The sequence below is a fragment of the Malaclemys terrapin genome, chromosome 21 (assembly GCF_027887155.1).
Source record: "Malaclemys terrapin pileata isolate rMalTer1 chromosome 21, rMalTer1.hap1, whole genome shotgun sequence".
Lineage (NCBI taxonomy): Eukaryota > Metazoa > Chordata > Testudines > Emydidae > Malaclemys > Malaclemys terrapin.
Window position 1 is genome coordinate 20481401 of NC_071525.1, and position 15899 is coordinate 20497299.

Consider the following 15899-nt stretch of genomic DNA (forward strand, 5'->3'; position numbering starts at 1 on the left):
CTGTCAATGAACCCGCCTGTCCACCCCCAGCTTGTAGTAAGTAAAGGCCCTGAGGCCTGAACTAAAGTAATGGTCAAGACTTTGCTAGCATAAAAGCAAAGTTAAGCTGTGAGCAAGAGGCAGGCCCTGCTCACAGAAGCTGGCAAGGAAAGGGCTGATGTTGCATAGTTACAGTATAAACATGGTACCAAGACACACTATACCGGAACATTCCACAGATAACATGGAACAGGCCGACCCATCCCAATGACAGGGGCAAAAGGGTAAAATGATGGATAGAGTTGTTTTGATCGAACCAACAAGTACAAGGTGCGAGGCGGCACCTTATTACGTAGAGGGGTTGTACCTTGCTGCGTAGAGGGGTTGCACCTCAATACGTCAGGAGTGATGTGTAACTTGTTTGTACCTGTGGATAAAAATGGATCCTTGGGGTGGTGTCTTTGTCCGGCCGAGGGGGCAGTGGAAAGTCCCGCCACTGAGCTGAGTCCAATGCCGAGCGGCACTTTCTAGCAGTATGCCCGGTAGACTATGTAATCTACGGGGAACTGAAATTGTGTCAGGGTCGCAATAAACCTGGCCGAGGTGCCTTTGTACCTTACTAGACTCTGTGGTCATTGGGGGTTCTCGTCAGGTCTGCTGTGTCAGCTATCTGCGCTGAGCTGGGGCAGCACACAGAGGGAACACACGCACGCAGCCGAGTGATATCAACAGGAGAAAGCAGAAGCACCGGTAGCCTCTCACAACACAGCAGTGATCAGACCAATTCTAGCAATAAATCCTTTATTGGGATCCAAAATAGTGAAGCTGCCTAACTGCATTGGGAGCTCCCTGGAAGGAACATCGCCCCCAGCCAGGAATGAGCAGCTCCCACGTCTAGCCTGAACAAAGCAACTCTGGGATTCTCCATTGTTTACCCCTAAACAAACCGAGTTTCTCCATTGTTCTTTCCCTACAAAACCCCCGACCCACGCTCAGGTGAGTGCTCGGATGCCTGGATCCAAACTCTGCATCAGTTCCATGGGAACGTCATCTTCTCCTGACTGGGCGTGCTGGGGGCTCTGCCTGGCGCAGCTCCCACCATCACTGGGAGCCCCGATCGATTCCAGCTTCACGGCGCGGTGAGAACCCAGCTCTCGCTCTCACGGTGTAGCTTCTGACCCTGACTGGTGTGATCAGTGATCGTTCTCTACACCTGACTTTTATAATCAAATGCAAGTTAGAGTTAATATTATCACGGCTTTGTTTGGGTGGCTCCCCTCATTACCTGGCAATCAATAACTTTCATGATTAAGCCGGTTGCTTCTCTCTCTCTCTCCCCCTCGTGGGTGTTTTTGGTTTCCTCCTCATCCCTAAGCTAAAGATCCCGGCAGCGCCCAAAAATCCCGTGGGGTTTGCTCATCAAGGGGGTTACGACCAGAACAATTGTAACGTGACAGTGGGGATGGGAACGTGCTGAACCTGGGGCATATAAGGGGTCAGCTTGGGAGTGCGGATTAACCCGGTCCGCTCAGACGTGCTCTGTTAGTGTGTGTGTGTGTGTGTGTGTGTCTGGTTCTGGGGCTGGAGGAGCCCAGCCCGGGGGAACCGAGGTCAGGCAGGACAGCTCCATTGGGGGGGACTTGCAGCAGGGAGCAGTCCAGCTCTGTAAGAGAACACACATAACACAAGCAGCACATTGATAGAATTACAGAAACCCCCTCCCAGAAGAGTAACCCGAATAAATGAGCGTACCCAAAGTAACGGGCAAATCTGGTAACACAGGAGAGACCCTACAATAACACGCCAGGGCACACGGCAGCACCAGGGTTTACGAGAGACCCTACAATAACACGCCAGGGCACACGGCAGCACCAGGGTTTACAAGAGACCCTACAATAACACGCCAGGGCACACAGCAGCACCAGGGTTTACAAGAGACCCTACAATAACACGCCAGGGCATGCACCACCAGCAGCAGCAGCAGAGTACATAAGTAGGGCCCTACCAGCTTCACAGCTGTGAAACACATGTCCCGGACCGTGCAGTAGCCCTGATCTCCCCCGTGCTCCTGGGAGCGCCCAGCTCCTCGCTGCAAATCCCGCATTGGCTGGGGTGGGACAGGACTTGTCCTTCCCCTGCATGGCCACTCTCGGGAAAGATCAGACCCACCTCCGGGTGCCTCTGGCTTGGGACCCCCATGGGTACAACACGTGAAATTTCAGATGTAAACAGCTGAAAACGTGAAACTGACCAATTTTAAAACCTTCTGGCTGTGATCAAAATGGAGTGTGAATTTGGAAGGGCCCAATACCTAAGAGACCCAACAGTAACACTCCAGGGCAAGCAGCAGCTCTGGTGTTTATGAGAGACCCTATAATAACACAGCACTGCATGCAGCACCAGCAGGGTTCCAAGACACCCTACAATAACAAACCAGAGCAAGCAGCAGGTGCAGTGTTTATGAGAGACCCTACAATAACACACCAGCGTGTACAGCTTTCCAGTATCAAATCTCAGTAAATAACAAGCATCACTTAGTGCGAAGTCAGAAGCCCCCCCTCAAACGTACAACGACCCTAGTGGTTGGCTCTAGGGTGACCAGACAGCAAATGTGAAAAATCGGAACGGGGGTAGGGGGTAATAGGAGTCTATATAAGATAAAGAGCAAAAAATCAGGACTGTCCCTATAAAATTGGGACATCTGGTCACCCTAGTTGGCTCTGACCAGCACTCCCCAGGTCTCAGCCAGCCCAGCCCTGCTCCCCGAGTCCTCTGGGTCGCTGTTCTCAGCAGACGACGCAGACGGAGCGCCGGGGCCGGTTCATCTCCTGCCTCAGGTTCTGCATCTGCTGCTCCAACCGCGCCGCCTCCCCCCGGAACCCCTCGCGCAGCAGCCGCTCCTGCTCCTGGGGGACAGAGCCGAGGGTTAGCGCCACCGACACAGAGCTGTGGGGATGTGGAGCGGGGGCCAGGGGTCCTGACTCCCACCTCCCCTCCCCGCTCTAACCACCAGACCCCACCCCACTGCCCTCCCAGAGCCAGGAGAGAACCCAGGAGTCCTGGCTCCCAGCCCCAATTAATGCCATGATCCCTTTCCCTGGCACCCGCTGGTATTTCTCCACCATCTCCCGCTGGTCGGCCAGGAGGCGCTGGTAGCCCCCGGGCACCGAGTAGTTCCCCTCAGAGACCCATTCAGCTCCCAGAGCTGGGGAGAGAACCCAGGGGGCCCCCACCCCCCTGCTCCAGGCAGTCCAGCTCCCCAGGGGCCCGGGGCAGGTACCTGCAGTTTCAGGGCCAGCGCTCTCTCCTGCTCGACCAGCAGCTGCTTCCTATCCTGCTCCATCTTGGCTGTCAGCTGCTGGACGTGCTCCTGGTGGCTGCGCGTCTGGTCCTGCAGCAGCTGCTCCGTCCTGGCCTGCATCTCCTGGCTCAGCTGGGCCTCCCGCTCGGCTGCCTCGGCCCGCGCCCGCTCCGCTGGGGGGGGGGGGGGGGGGGGGGGGGGGGGGGGGGAGGCACATGGTCAGGGCTAGGAGCTCGGGGTGTAGAGCCCTGGCCCGGGGTCACTGGGTCATCGGCAACCAGGAGTCACCGGATCTATGGAGCCAGAGCCCTGGCCCTGGGGTCTCCACGTCCATGGGACCACTAGATCTATGGAGTGCTGGGGTCACCGGATCTATGGGTCACCAGACCTGGCAGGCCACAGAGACTGTACCCTGAGGCACCGGATCTATGGGGCTACAGAGCCCTGGCATTGTGGAGTCCAGGAGTCACAGGATCTATAGGGCCGGGAGGGCCAGGAGTCACGGGGTCTATGGGGCCATGGTGCTCAGGGCGGTGAGTCTGGGGCCAAAAGATCACCAGATCCATAGGGCCGTGGGGGTCACAGGACTACGGGCCCCAGCTCTGGAGTCACCTTCGATCTCCCTCTGTCTGTCCGTGAGGCTCTGGTCCGTCTGCAGGACGGCCTGGGCCACCGTCTCCTTGGACTTCAGAAACTCCTGCAGCACCTCGGCCGCCTGGGGGCACCGGGGAGAAAGGGGGTGAGCCGGGGCCCTCAGCCCCTCCCGCCTGACCACGTGCACCTGCTCCCCCCCACAGATTGAGGGGCCCACAGCCCGTCCCACCTGCCCCCCCATACATCGAGGGGCACAGCCCCTCCCCCCTGCACCTGCCCCCCCCACACACACACATCAAGGGGCCCACAACCCCTCCCACCTGCACTTGCCTCCCCACAGACACCTAGGGGGCCCCAGACCAGCCAGAGCCTCCACGCTGCCCTCTCATCCCATCAGCCAAGGACCACAAACCCACAGCGACACCATCGGTACCTCCCTCCCCAGGGCGCCCGTGGGCTGTGTGTGCAGCTCAGAGCCACGGCCAGAGACAGAACCCAGGAGTCCTGGTTCCCAGCCCCCTGCTCTCACCATCAGACCCCACTGCCCTCCCAGAGCCAGGAGAGAACCCAGGAGTCCTGGCTCCCAGCCCCAGTTGATGCTATTCAGTCAATTCACCATGATCCCTTTCCCTGGCACCAGCTGGTAGTTCTCCACCATCTCCCGCTGGTCGGCCAGGAAGCGCTGGTAGCCCCCGGGCACCGAGTAGCTCCCCTCGCAGACCCGCTCCTCCAGCTCCTGCGACAGCTCCATGAGCACGGCCTTGCACCGGTCCGACGATGCCTGCTCGTTCTGGCGGCAGAGCTCAGCGCGCTTGGAGTCCAGCTTGTCCTGCGGAGAGAGGGGACATCGGAACCGGTGCCCGCTGGAGGGGAAAGGCCTCGTGCCCCATTCCCTGCCCCAGAGAGCCAGACAGTTCCCTGCCCTGGGGCCAGCACGCCCTGGAGGCCCCATGCCCCATTCCCCACTCCACAGAGCCAGCCAGTCCCCCGCTTCGCCCCGGGGCCAGATCAGGGCCAGCGCTCCCTAAAGGGAAAAGACCTTGGGTCCCATTCCCTGGCACATGGAGCCAGCCAGTCCCCATCCTGGGGCCAGATCGGGGCCAGCGCCCTCTGGAGCGGAAATGCCCCGTGCCCTGTTCCCCCTGGGTCGCTGCAGGCTGGGGCAGGAGGGGCTGTGCCCCCATTGCATGGTCCCTGGTACCTTAAGCTGCTGCTGGTATTGCTGCTCGTCGTCCTTGAAGGCGCGTGCCATGAACGCCCGCAGCGCCTCCCGCTCGCACTGGGCGTGCACCTCCAGCAGCTCCTGCACGCTCTCCGTGGGCAGCGCCGCCCGCCACTCCAGCTGCTCCTCGTAGACAGCCACGGCCTCCCCCACCGCCGCCGAGTTCTCGATCTGCGCCAGGGCCAGCACCGCGCTCTCCATGCAGGGCACCGCCCCGCTGCGGATGGCGTCCACGTAGGTCACCGCCAGGTTCCCCAGCACTGCCGGAGGGGCAGGGTCAGCGCCAGGGGGCCCAGCGCGGCCGGAGGGGCAGAGGCAGCGCCAGGGGGCCCAGCGCGGCCGGAGGGGGGCAGGGGCAGCGCCAGGGGGCCCAGCGCGGCCGGAGGGGGACAGGGGCAGCGCCAGGGGGCCCAGCGCGGCCGGAGGGGGGCAGGGGCAGCGCCAGGGGGCCCAGCGCGGCCGGAGGGGGGCAGGGGCAGCGCCAGGGGGCCCAGCGCGGCCGGAGGGGCAGGGGCAGTGCCAGGGGGCCAAGCGCAGCCGGAGGGGGGCAGGGGCAGCGCCAGGGGGCCCAGCGTGGCCGGAGGGGGGCAGGGTCAGCGCCAGGGGGCCCAGCGCGGCCGGAGGGGGGCAGGGGCAGCGCCAGGGGGCCCAGCGTGGCCGGAGGGGCAGGGGCAGCGCCAGGGGGCCAAGCGCAGCCAGAGGGGGGCAGGGGCAGCGCCAGGGGGCCCAGCGTGGCCGGAGGGGGGCAGGGTCAGCGCCAGGGGGCCCAGCGTGGCCGGAGGGGGGCAGGGTCAGCGCCAGGGGGCCCAGCGTGGCCGGAGGGGATCAGGGGCAGCGCCAGGGGGCCCAGCGCGGCTGGAGGGGATCAGGGGCAGCGCCAGGGGGCCCAGCATGGCCGGAGGGGATCAGGGGCAGCGCCAGGAGCCCAGCGTGGCCGGAGGGGATCAGGGGCAGCCTCCTTCCACCCAGGCCTTGCCCATACTGGCCCTGGACTCCTTCAAACGACCAGCAGCTCCCTGCTCTGGCCAGCAGCCCCGGTCCTGACCTGACCCTGCAGCACATACCCCAGCCTGGGATGCGCCCACTTCCCTCCTCCTGCACTGGCATCCCCTGTCCACAGCCCCGCTCAGAACGTGCTCCACTCCCGATCCCCTGCCCCCGATATGCGTCCCAATCCCCATCCCCTGCCCCTGGGACACACCATCCCCGGAGGGCCATGCCCCGATCCTCCCCCAAGAGCCGCGCCCCGATCCCCACTCACAGGTGCCCGTCACCACGTGGCCGCCGGGGAGGGTTTTGGTGCCCGCGTGCTGGTGGATGTGGCTGCAGAAGCGCTGCGCCGGCTCCAGGAAGTCGGGGCTCAGCGCTGCCTCGGGCAGCTCGTCCAGCCGGGCCAGGTCGCAGCGCGGGGCCGGGCGGTCGAACACGAAGCACTTGCGGGAGGGGAAGTACTGGCGCAGGTACTTCTTGGGCAGATCCAGCTTCTCGGGCTGGCCTGGGAGAGACCCCAGGGTCAGACCCATGTGCCTGGTATTCACCCCCCAGAGGAGACCCATGGGGCCATTTACGCTGATATCTTGCCCCCTCCCTGCCCCCCGAGACCCATCCAGCCCAGTCCCCGCCCTGCACCTTGTCTGCGTCTCAGGGCGTTCTCCAGGTACTCGTCCTCGGTGATCTCCCGCCCGTCCAGCTCCAGCTGCAGTGTGAAATCCCGCACGGCCCAAACGAAGGCCGGGAAAAAGTGCACGAATTCAGCTGAATCCTCCCCCTTCTGCCGGCCGCCCTCACCTGCCACCTTCACCTTGATGTGCTCCGTCAGCTCCGTCACGTAGCTGGGGGCCAGCTAAGGAACTGGAGACGCAGCGCCCCCCACAGGGGGTCCCTGAGCCCAGCACCCACAGCCCTCACCCCGCTGCCCCAGGAACGGCACTGCTCCTGGCACCCACCCCACACCCCTGCTCCCAAGAGGGTGCGACAGGTGCTACCCAGTTATGGGAGTGGAATCCCAGCTGCCCCCACCTCCCGGACTCCTGGGTCCCTCCCAGCAGGGGCAGGATACTGCAGCTGCTCCAGGGCGCGCTGGTCGATGGTGCCCAGGCTGTTGTAGACCAGGGTGCCGCTGAGCAGCACGGCCAGCGTGAAGATCCACACGTCGTTCTTCGCATCGCCCTGCGGGGAGGATAAAGGGGGGAAATCGCAGGGCGGCAGTGTCGGACCCCACTGCAGAGGAGCAGGGCAGGGTGGATATGGGGCAGGGAGCTGGAGCTCCCCCTGCAGGTCACACAGGGAAGCACAGCCCATCAGACCCCACTGCAGAGAAGCAGGGTTGTGGGGTGTGACGAAGTGGGGGATTTTCTTAGTGTTTTACGTGAACACTGTGTGTGCCTCAGTTTCCCTGTGTGCTGCGTGTGTAACGAGGTGGGGGAAGGGGTTTTTAATTGCAGATGTGACCTCGCCTAGCAGCTGATACCCCGGACACCGGCCTGGAGATTGGGGACCCAGCGACTGGTGACCGGGGGGCCCAGCCCAGCTCGGGAGCAGCCGGTTCTGGCCGGGGCGGGGGGGCCAATGGGCTGAGGAGAGGGGGGCCCAGGGACCTGACCAGCCGGGTCCAGTCGGGGGGGGACAAAGGATGGCAGAGAGGGGCCCAGCGGCCTGTCAACCTGGGACTGAAGACAAAGGGCGGAGGAGGGGCGGGTGGGGGAGGGGATTTAGGGGGCTCGGCTGGAAGGAGGGGGCGGGGTGGGGCTGGGCTGGGGACAAGGAGCAGCCGGACCCATGGGGACGGGACAGACCCAGCTGGCCGGGGCTGAGACTGGCCAGGCCCGAGGGCCCTGAGAACTGCCTGGGCTGGGTCCAGACGCTCAATACATCTCCTGTGTGACGCTGGCAGAGTCCCTGAAGCTACAGATCGGGGGGCGTTGCTCCCTCTGGGGGTGGGGACCCCGGGGGCCAGAGCGAGGGGACTGCCTGAGAGGATCCACGGCAGAGGTGCGGTCCCAGGAGGTGGCGAGGTCAGAGGGCCTAACCCGGAGTGTGAGTGAACCCCCGAGAAGGGCTGTCACACTGGGGGGTTCCTCCCAGGGGCTGTACAGAGCCAAGAGAGCCCAGGGGCTGGGAGTCTGTGACGGGGGATATGGGGCAGGGAGCCGGAACTTCCCCTGCAGGTCGGGGGTGGGAAGCATGGTCCACCAGACCGCACTGCAGAGGGATGGGGTGGGGGGATATGGGGCAGGGGAGACTGACCTATGCTGACCCCTGGGCCACCCACCTCCAGGCCCAGAGCCCCTTCCCACATCCAGAGGGTTCTTGATCCCCCTAGGTGTCCCTGGATCCCCAGAGCCGAAACCCAGCCCTGCCCTCCCATCACCCCCCACTCACCTTCTCCACGTCGCCCAGCCCCTCGGTGTCCAGCAGCACCAGGGTGTGGCCGGCCCGGCGGGGGTGGGGCAGGCACCACATCCAGATGCCCTTGGTGTGCGACTGCACCGTGGCGCCCAGCGAGAACCCTGGGGAGAGAGGGGCGGAGCTGGGACAGACGCAGAGCGAGGGAACCCAGGAGTCCTGACTCCCAGCCCCCCCCCCTCTAACCACTAGACCCCATTCCCCTCCCAGAGCCAGGGAGAAAACCTAGGAGTCCTGGCTCCCAGACCCCCTGCTCTGACCACCCCACTCCCCTCCCAGAGCTGGGGGCAGAGAGAGGCCAGTGGAACGATTGGCCAGTGCTGACCTGTCACCTCTGTCAACCCTTCCCCACTACCCTGGATCACCCCACGGGCCTGTAAGGATACAGCCCTTGTCTGCAGAAAGTCACATCCTCACATTCCATCGGGCTGGTAAGAAGGAGACCCCGTCCTAACGGCCCCACTATCACCGGATACACAAACCGATCTTAAGATGGTTACAGAAAACTTAGTTTGGTACATCCTGTCTGGCAAGAAACCACTTATCAGTAGCTCATTTCTTTATTGTTTTATCTTTATGGTCCCCACTTCCCTACTGTTTGTCTGTATGATCTCTGCCTGGTTCTTTGCTTGTTTCTGTCTGCTGTATAATTAATTTGGCTAGCTGTAAATTAATGAAGGTGGTGGGGGATGATTAGTTAGAGAATTTTGTTACACTATGTTAGGATTGGTTTGTAACATTTTAGTAAAATGATTGGTTAAGGTACAGTAGGCAGGACTCAAGTTTCACTGTATAAACTGGGGTCCATGAAGGAGACGAGCAGAGAAGAAATAGAAGAAGAAGAAGAAGGAAGAGGAAAGACCAGAAAGAAGAACTCACCTCAAAGACACAGCCTAAGATCACTGCTGCTAAGAATTCTCTGCACGACCAGAATCCCTACGATTGACCTTGCCTGGCCAACAGGGAAAGTCCGCTTGCCTGATCAGGATTGGTGACCAGAGCATTGTATGCTTTGTATGTGCATTCTGCTTCTTGGTAATTATTAATAAATAGAGGTGAAGAATATTACTGTGTAAGGCTCTTTCTCTGGTAAAAGGTGCTGCAGACCCGCTAAGAGTACGCCCATAGCCCCTGAAATTGGGTAAGGGTGGGTGCCCCCTGGAGGGTGTGAGTTACAGAGAATTTTGTGCCAGTAACAGATTTGGTGGAGAATGCGGGCAGCCTAAGGTCGTGTGGCCCAAACTGATCTAGCCTACACAGTAATAGCAGCAGAATACCGGTGATACTCTGTCAAAAAGGGTTGCTACCTGCTCGGCAGATTGTTCACCCTGAAGCAACAGGAGGGAAAGGAAACAAAGCAAAGTGACCAGGAGGGGTGGGGGTTAGCTGAAGAGCCCCCCCCCCCTTGCTAAATGGGTAGCGGAACGGGGTCCATGCCCATGGGGACAAGATTCCTTCCAGAGGAGGGATGCCCTTGAGTCCGCCTGGAAGGGGTTTGAAGCATTCTGTGAGTGCATGAAGCCAAAACCAAAGGAAAAGGATATGAAAGCACCGCTGGGTGGGAATTGCGCAAAGCTGTCACTAATCTCTCCAGCCTGGTAGCGCTCCAGGAAAGGCAACTGGAGGATTCCAGACTCGATTTGGATGTCATTAAGGATAATTTGCCTCAGTATAAGGCATCTGAGTGGGCCAGTGCCATTTCAGCATTACACAGTGTAACAGCTCTTCAGGCGGAAACAAGAGAGTGGGAGCAACTGAAACTGGAAGTACAAAACCTGAACAGGGAGGGATCTACACTCAGATGAAGCTGGGGGTTGCTCAGGCTGCTGTCAGAACAGTGTTACAGGAAAATACGGCTCGGGCCCGGACAGGCAGTGACCACACAGTCTGTAGGCAGCAAACAGAGAAACTGGAAATCGTGTTGGGAGCCTGAAAGGGCCCGGGGGAGGCCTGAGTGTGGGCCTGGGGGATACAGACACCTGGGAGGACACTTGGAATGGGAATAGTTGGATGGCTCCCGAAGAGAAAGATCCTGGATGCTCATATGCCCCCGATGCTTCCCCTGAGGGGCCCTACGCCCCGGCATAAAGGGACTTGCAGGGTTTGAAATTAAAAGCACAAATCAATCCTGTGGCTGCAGTTACCACAAGGGCGGTAACAAGAACAGAACTTGACCCAAATGATGTACAACGACGAAGGGAAATAAGGCAAAATATGACAGAGTTTTCTGATTTTAGCCCAGACCAGGTACAGGCGGCTGCTCAGTTAGTGGGCCCTCTAGAAAGGGACATGTGTCTGGACAGGATGGGGAAGGTATTGGCATGAACCGGGTGGTAGTCGGCAGATGATGAGGTTCTAGCACTTCTCCCTGGGCAGCAGTACGCAGTGCTGAGGGGCGGTTAGGTGCGAACGGTGTTCCTGCCACTGGATGGGGCTGGGCGAAGGAAGCAATGAAGGTAGGGATGTCGGCCCGACAACCAGGGAAATTGTTCCATGTCACAGAACAGGCCCCTGTGACTCCCCGGAATTGTATGTTATTAAAAAGGAGATACTGGCCATGGCTGCCGGGTTGTGCCAGTAGGAACTGGAACTCCACCGGATTTCAATACTTTAGCTTTTCAGACGGCATTGTTAGATGGTTTGAATTCAAGAATGAGAGTGATTTTAGGACCCATAGATCCAGCGAGGGGATACTCGGAGTTGAAACAGGAGATTTTTTGAGCAGCTGTAGTTTTTCGAGACATGCAGGGAGAAGCGGGAAAAGGAAATAGGGACGGGAGAATGGAGCCTGTACAGGCGGTAACTTTTGTTGACAATGGGCCGCCAGATCTCCAAGGGGAGCCGGGGGGAAAAGGGGCCGATGCACAATGGCATGTTAGAGGAAGAGGACGGGGAGATGCACTGGGCAGCAGAGGAACCAGAGGAAGAAATGGATCTGGACGTGGGTATCAGATGCAGAACGGAGGATGTCCGGCTGAAGGTGGGAAAGGTACATTGAGAGGGGAGGCGTGGAGGAAGCTCATGATGGCAGGGGAACCAGAAGAGAAATGGGACGGGAAGCCCACAAGTGAGTTACTGCAGAGGGCTGCCCAGTCAGACAGGCGAGAGGAATTGATTGATGAGGTTCCTGTAGCTCCCAGAACGGACCCCGAAGCACTGGCACCACCCCAATAGGGGTGCCCACCTCCCTGGAGTCCCCCTGAGGTAGTGGCCCAACTACAGTATGACAAGTGGGGGCTTCCCATTGTAGGGGCAATAATGGGGAGATTAGGAGAACAAACATGCCCCACTATGCTAACTGACACCGGTGCATCAATATCTGCTTGGAGAGCAGTGGCTTCCCGGGGACGCTGAGGAAACAGAAAATTCAACACAACTAGCATCCTATACAGGGGAGACAATGAAAGCGTATATCACAAGACCGATCCTGACCCACACAGGGAATCGGGAGTCATGGGTAAAATACCTTGTTCAGAAACAGGATCAAACTGGGAATGGGGGTAAGGAGGATGGAGTATTGGGAACGTCGTACCCTAATGAGGGGAGACACATCGTGGATTTAGCCAACGGGTTCCTATGGGCAAATAGTGAAGAGCCATCAGAAACACCCACCCCCTCCATGAATGCTGTACGTAGGTGTGGGCTGTAAAGGCCCCGGAAGGAGGGAAAGCAGAAGAAGGGGACCCAGGAGTGGACAAGTTTCCTGGGGTATCGGCTGAAAATAAACTGGCGTGTGGGAAAATGGATGCTGAGGTTTGAATTGGAGGGCCCCACCCCACTCCACAGCGTCAGTACAAGTATCCTCCGGAAGCAGAGGAAGGGATCAAATCCACCACTGAACGTTTGTTAGAACAGGGCGTTATTGGGCACATGGTGAGTACTAATAATGCCCCGATGGGCCTGTACTGAAAGGGGGTGGGAAGACCTGGCGAAGGACAGTGGATTTTAGAGCATTAAACGCAGTAGCCCCTGCCCCTGCCCCTGCCCCTGCCCCGGGAGTGGCCAAGTACCAAGGAGTCGCCGCAGTAGCAGAGTGGTTCTCAGTGACAGATTTAGCAAACACCTTCTCTGCCATCTCCTTGCACCCTGAGTCCTGGTACAAATTTGGGTTCACTTCCAGGGGACAACAGTTGTGTTTCACCAGAGTCCCCAGGGTTTTCATAATGCACCTGCAATTGGTCACTCCTGTGGTTAAGATGTGGGGGAAATGGACACCCAAAGCCCCAAAGAGGGTCATTTCCTATGCTGATGCTATACGGGTGCCTGGGGACCATAGGGGGTGGTAGCACCACTGAGCAGATGTTACAGATCATCCAAGATACCACGTTTGAGGCTGGCAGAGGCAAGGCCCAGCTGGTACAGCAAGAGGTAAAAGACTCAGGGGTCATATCGGGAAAGGAGGGACAAACCCCAGATGCACAATGGGTGGAACTGACTGGAAAATGTCCTGCCCCCACTCATGTGGCACCCTTAAGAGCCCTTTTGGGAACCTGAACCTCTCGAGAGATGTTACCGAAATGTCACCCACTGGGTTTTCTCCTAAAGAAAGGGCAGCAGTGGGGGCCTGATCAGGCAAAGGCATCACTGACCCTGAAAGAGGATTTGGCCCAGGTCCCGGCCCCACATATCCAAAGGTGGGAGAACCATCCACCCCGCAACTGCCTAGTACTGATGTAGCACTGGGAGCAGCGCTGTTACAGCAGCAAAGCACCGGGAAGTTACAAATCGTGGCTTATGGGTCCAAAACACAGAATTACACTGAGCAAAATGTCTCCCCCTGAGAGAAAGAGAAAGAGTGCTGGGCCTTGCAGCGCTGGGGGTATATCACTGGAGGATCTAAATAAATAAATAAATATAATGGAGATATCCCATCTCCTAGAACTGGAAGGGACCTTGAAAGGTCATCTAGTCCAGCCCCCTGCCTTCACTAGCAGGACCAAGTACTGATTTTGCCCCAGATTCCCAAGTGGCCCCCTCAAGGATTGAACTCACAACCCTGGGTTTAGCAGGCCAATGCTCAAACCACTGAGCTATCCCTCCCCAGTACAGACAGTATGTTCCCCACTGAAATACAGAATACCAGGAAAGGCGCAGGAGGGGCAGGTATCTAACCCTAGGCTGGCACAATGGCCTCTGGCCCTTGTCAATGGAGGGAGAACCGTAGGAAAGGGAAAGGTGCTATCCCCTGAACCATGTGGCCTTGCAGTGCATTATTCCCTCTGGGAGTGGAGGCCCAGGGGGTCCAGAGTGAGGGGACTCCCTGAGGAGGCCCACAGCAGAGACAGACGTGCTAAGGCTCAGAGAGGTGCGGCTCCAGGAGGTGGAGGGGCCTACGGCTTAAACCCCGAGAAAGAGCAGACCCCTAAGAAGGGCTGTTGCACTGAAGGGGGCTCCCCACAGGGACCGTATGGAGCTGAGAGAGAGCACGAGTCCTGTGAGTCCGTGAGATGAGGTATCATGGCAAAGGTTATGATCTGCTGGAAACCAATGTCCCATCTAAATATGTGCATTATCCGTGCGTATGAAGTGATGAGAGTGTGCGGTATGGCTGTCACCAAGATATGCTGTGGGTTTGGGAAGCGCCCAGATACCAGCTCCCCAGAGACAATGTCAAGGAAAGTAACCAACGCCCGGGCAGGTGTCAAACAACCATCACCAGCCATTGTCCAGCAAGGAGCTACAATGCAATGACTCACCGGCATGAGGCCACACCAGGGGGACTGCTCAACCTTGCCTCAGGACTCAGCAACGCCCCCAGACATGCCTGGACTTGTGTTCCCCAAGCACATGGACTAAGGGTATAAAACAGGACACGGGGGCCCCATGCTGGGCCTTTCTCCTGTCCCCACCTACACTGCAAGCAACAAGGACACTGGGAAGACTGAAGACTCCAACAGAGGGGACTGGCCCAGGTTTCTAGGGGGAAACCTGCGTACTATGAACTGCAATATCCAGTGGGGTGAGAAAAACTGCTTAGTCTAGATGTTGCCCAGGCTAAGCGGGTTGGGAGTTTAGACTGCGGGCTTATATTTTACTTGATTTTGGTAACTAACTCTGGACTTTTTCCCTATCACTTATAATCACTTTAAATCTCTCTTTTGTAGTCAGTAAATTTGTTTAACTGTTTATCGTTACCAGTGAGTTTGCCTGAAGTGTTTGGTGAATCTGCTCAGGTTTGCAAAGGCTGGTGTATGTCCACTTTCCATTGATGAAGTGGGGAACCAATGAATAAATTTGCACCGTTCATCTTGAGCAGTGCAAGACGGTACATTCCTAGGGTACAGCGCTGGGAGCTGGGGAGATTCGGCTGGTGCCTTTCCATGTGTGATCCAAGACCAGCTCTGGGAGCATTCATGGAATCTAGCTGGGTGCGGGCTCCACATGCGGTTGTGCTGAGTGATCACAGCGCTGGGAGGGGTTTGCTGCTGGTCACTAGCAAAGCATTGTGGGAGACAGCCCAGGCTGGAGAGCTAAGGGGGCCCAGTGGTCCCACAGTCCCAGGCTGCACCCCGGGGATCCCGTCACGTACGGGACAGGTTATTAGATCACCAATACGAGCTGGACCTCACCGGGTTAAAAGGGTCCAGGGTCGTGCCTCAATGTGCCCCACATGTATAAACACTCCATACAGGGTGGGCAGCACGGTTACAATTATGGTATGTTCAAAAACCCGTAAGGAGTAGCATGTGCTTGGTAACTGTCAATAAACAGAGGAGAAGGATATTACTGGGTAAGGGTCTTTCCCTGCAGACCCACAAAGCGCATGCCCTGCGCCCTAGGAACTGGGTACGGGTGGGCACCCCCTAGAGTGTGTGTGTAACGGAGAATTTTGTGCAGGCAACAGGCCCATCTAGCCTGTCTACCCTGGTATCTTCCCCCCATCCTGCCCCCTGGATCAGCCCCACGGCCCCATCCACCTCATATCCCCCCCAGAGCTCACCTCCCCGGTCCTTGCCGGCCAGTCGGTTCAGGAGGTAGGACTTGCCGGTGCGGTACAGCCCGGCGATGGCCACCACCACCACGGGCTGGCGGACGCTCTGGAGCAGGGCCAGGGCTCGCTGGTTCAGCTGCAGCTCCCCATCCGGGCTGTTCTCGATCAGGCACATCGGCTCCTCCATGGCACCTGGCTGTGCCGTGCCGGGGGCAACCTGGGGGCAGCAGGGCGGAGTGAGGCTGGGAGCAGGGGGGCACGGAGGGGGCTGTTTCCACTCCCCCCACCAAAGGCAGCCAGGAGGGGATTGGGGCTGGGCCGACAGGGGCCACTCACCTTGGCCAGGACCGGCAGGGCAGGTCGAGACGCCTGAAGCGGGACCACGGGCTCCATCTGTCCAGAAGAGACAACGGGGGGCAGATACATCATGGAGAGCGAGAGAGTGCAGCCGGATCTGTCACCCGCCA

General features: G+C 59.0%; 1 protein-coding gene across 1 annotated transcript; it reads right to left on the minus strand.

The window, feature by feature from the left end:
- Positions 1-763: 763 nt before the first annotated feature.
- Positions 764-15810, minus strand: LOC128827503 (guanylate-binding protein 1-like). Its single transcript, XM_054011421.1, has 11 exons — positions 15769-15810; positions 15442-15649; positions 8478-8605; positions 7156-7265; positions 6726-6928; positions 6358-6591; positions 5076-5356; positions 4491-4703; positions 3893-3995; positions 3260-3453; positions 764-2885 (listed from the first exon to the last, which is right to left on the minus strand). The coding sequence occupies exons 2-11, from the start codon at positions 15617-15619 to the stop codon at positions 2766-2768; spliced, it is 1764 nt and encodes a 587-aa protein (XP_053867396.1). The 5' UTR covers positions 15620-15649; positions 15769-15810; the 3' UTR covers positions 764-2765.
- Between the last annotated feature and the right edge of the window lie 89 nt (positions 15811-15899).

Coding starts and splice junctions, on each gene's coding strand:
- LOC128827503 (XM_054011421.1), bottom strand. CDS start 15,619: ATGGAGGAGCCGATGTGCCTGATCGAGAACAGCCCGGATGGGGAGCTG. Junction 6,592..6,725: donor CGCCCTGAGACGCAGACAAG/GTGCAGGGCGGG, acceptor GGTCTCTCCCAG/GCCAGCCCGAGAAGCTGGAT. Junction 4,704..5,075: donor AATACCAGCAGCAGCTTAAG/GTACCAGGGACC, acceptor CTCTCTCCGCAG/GACAAGCTGGACTCCAAGCG.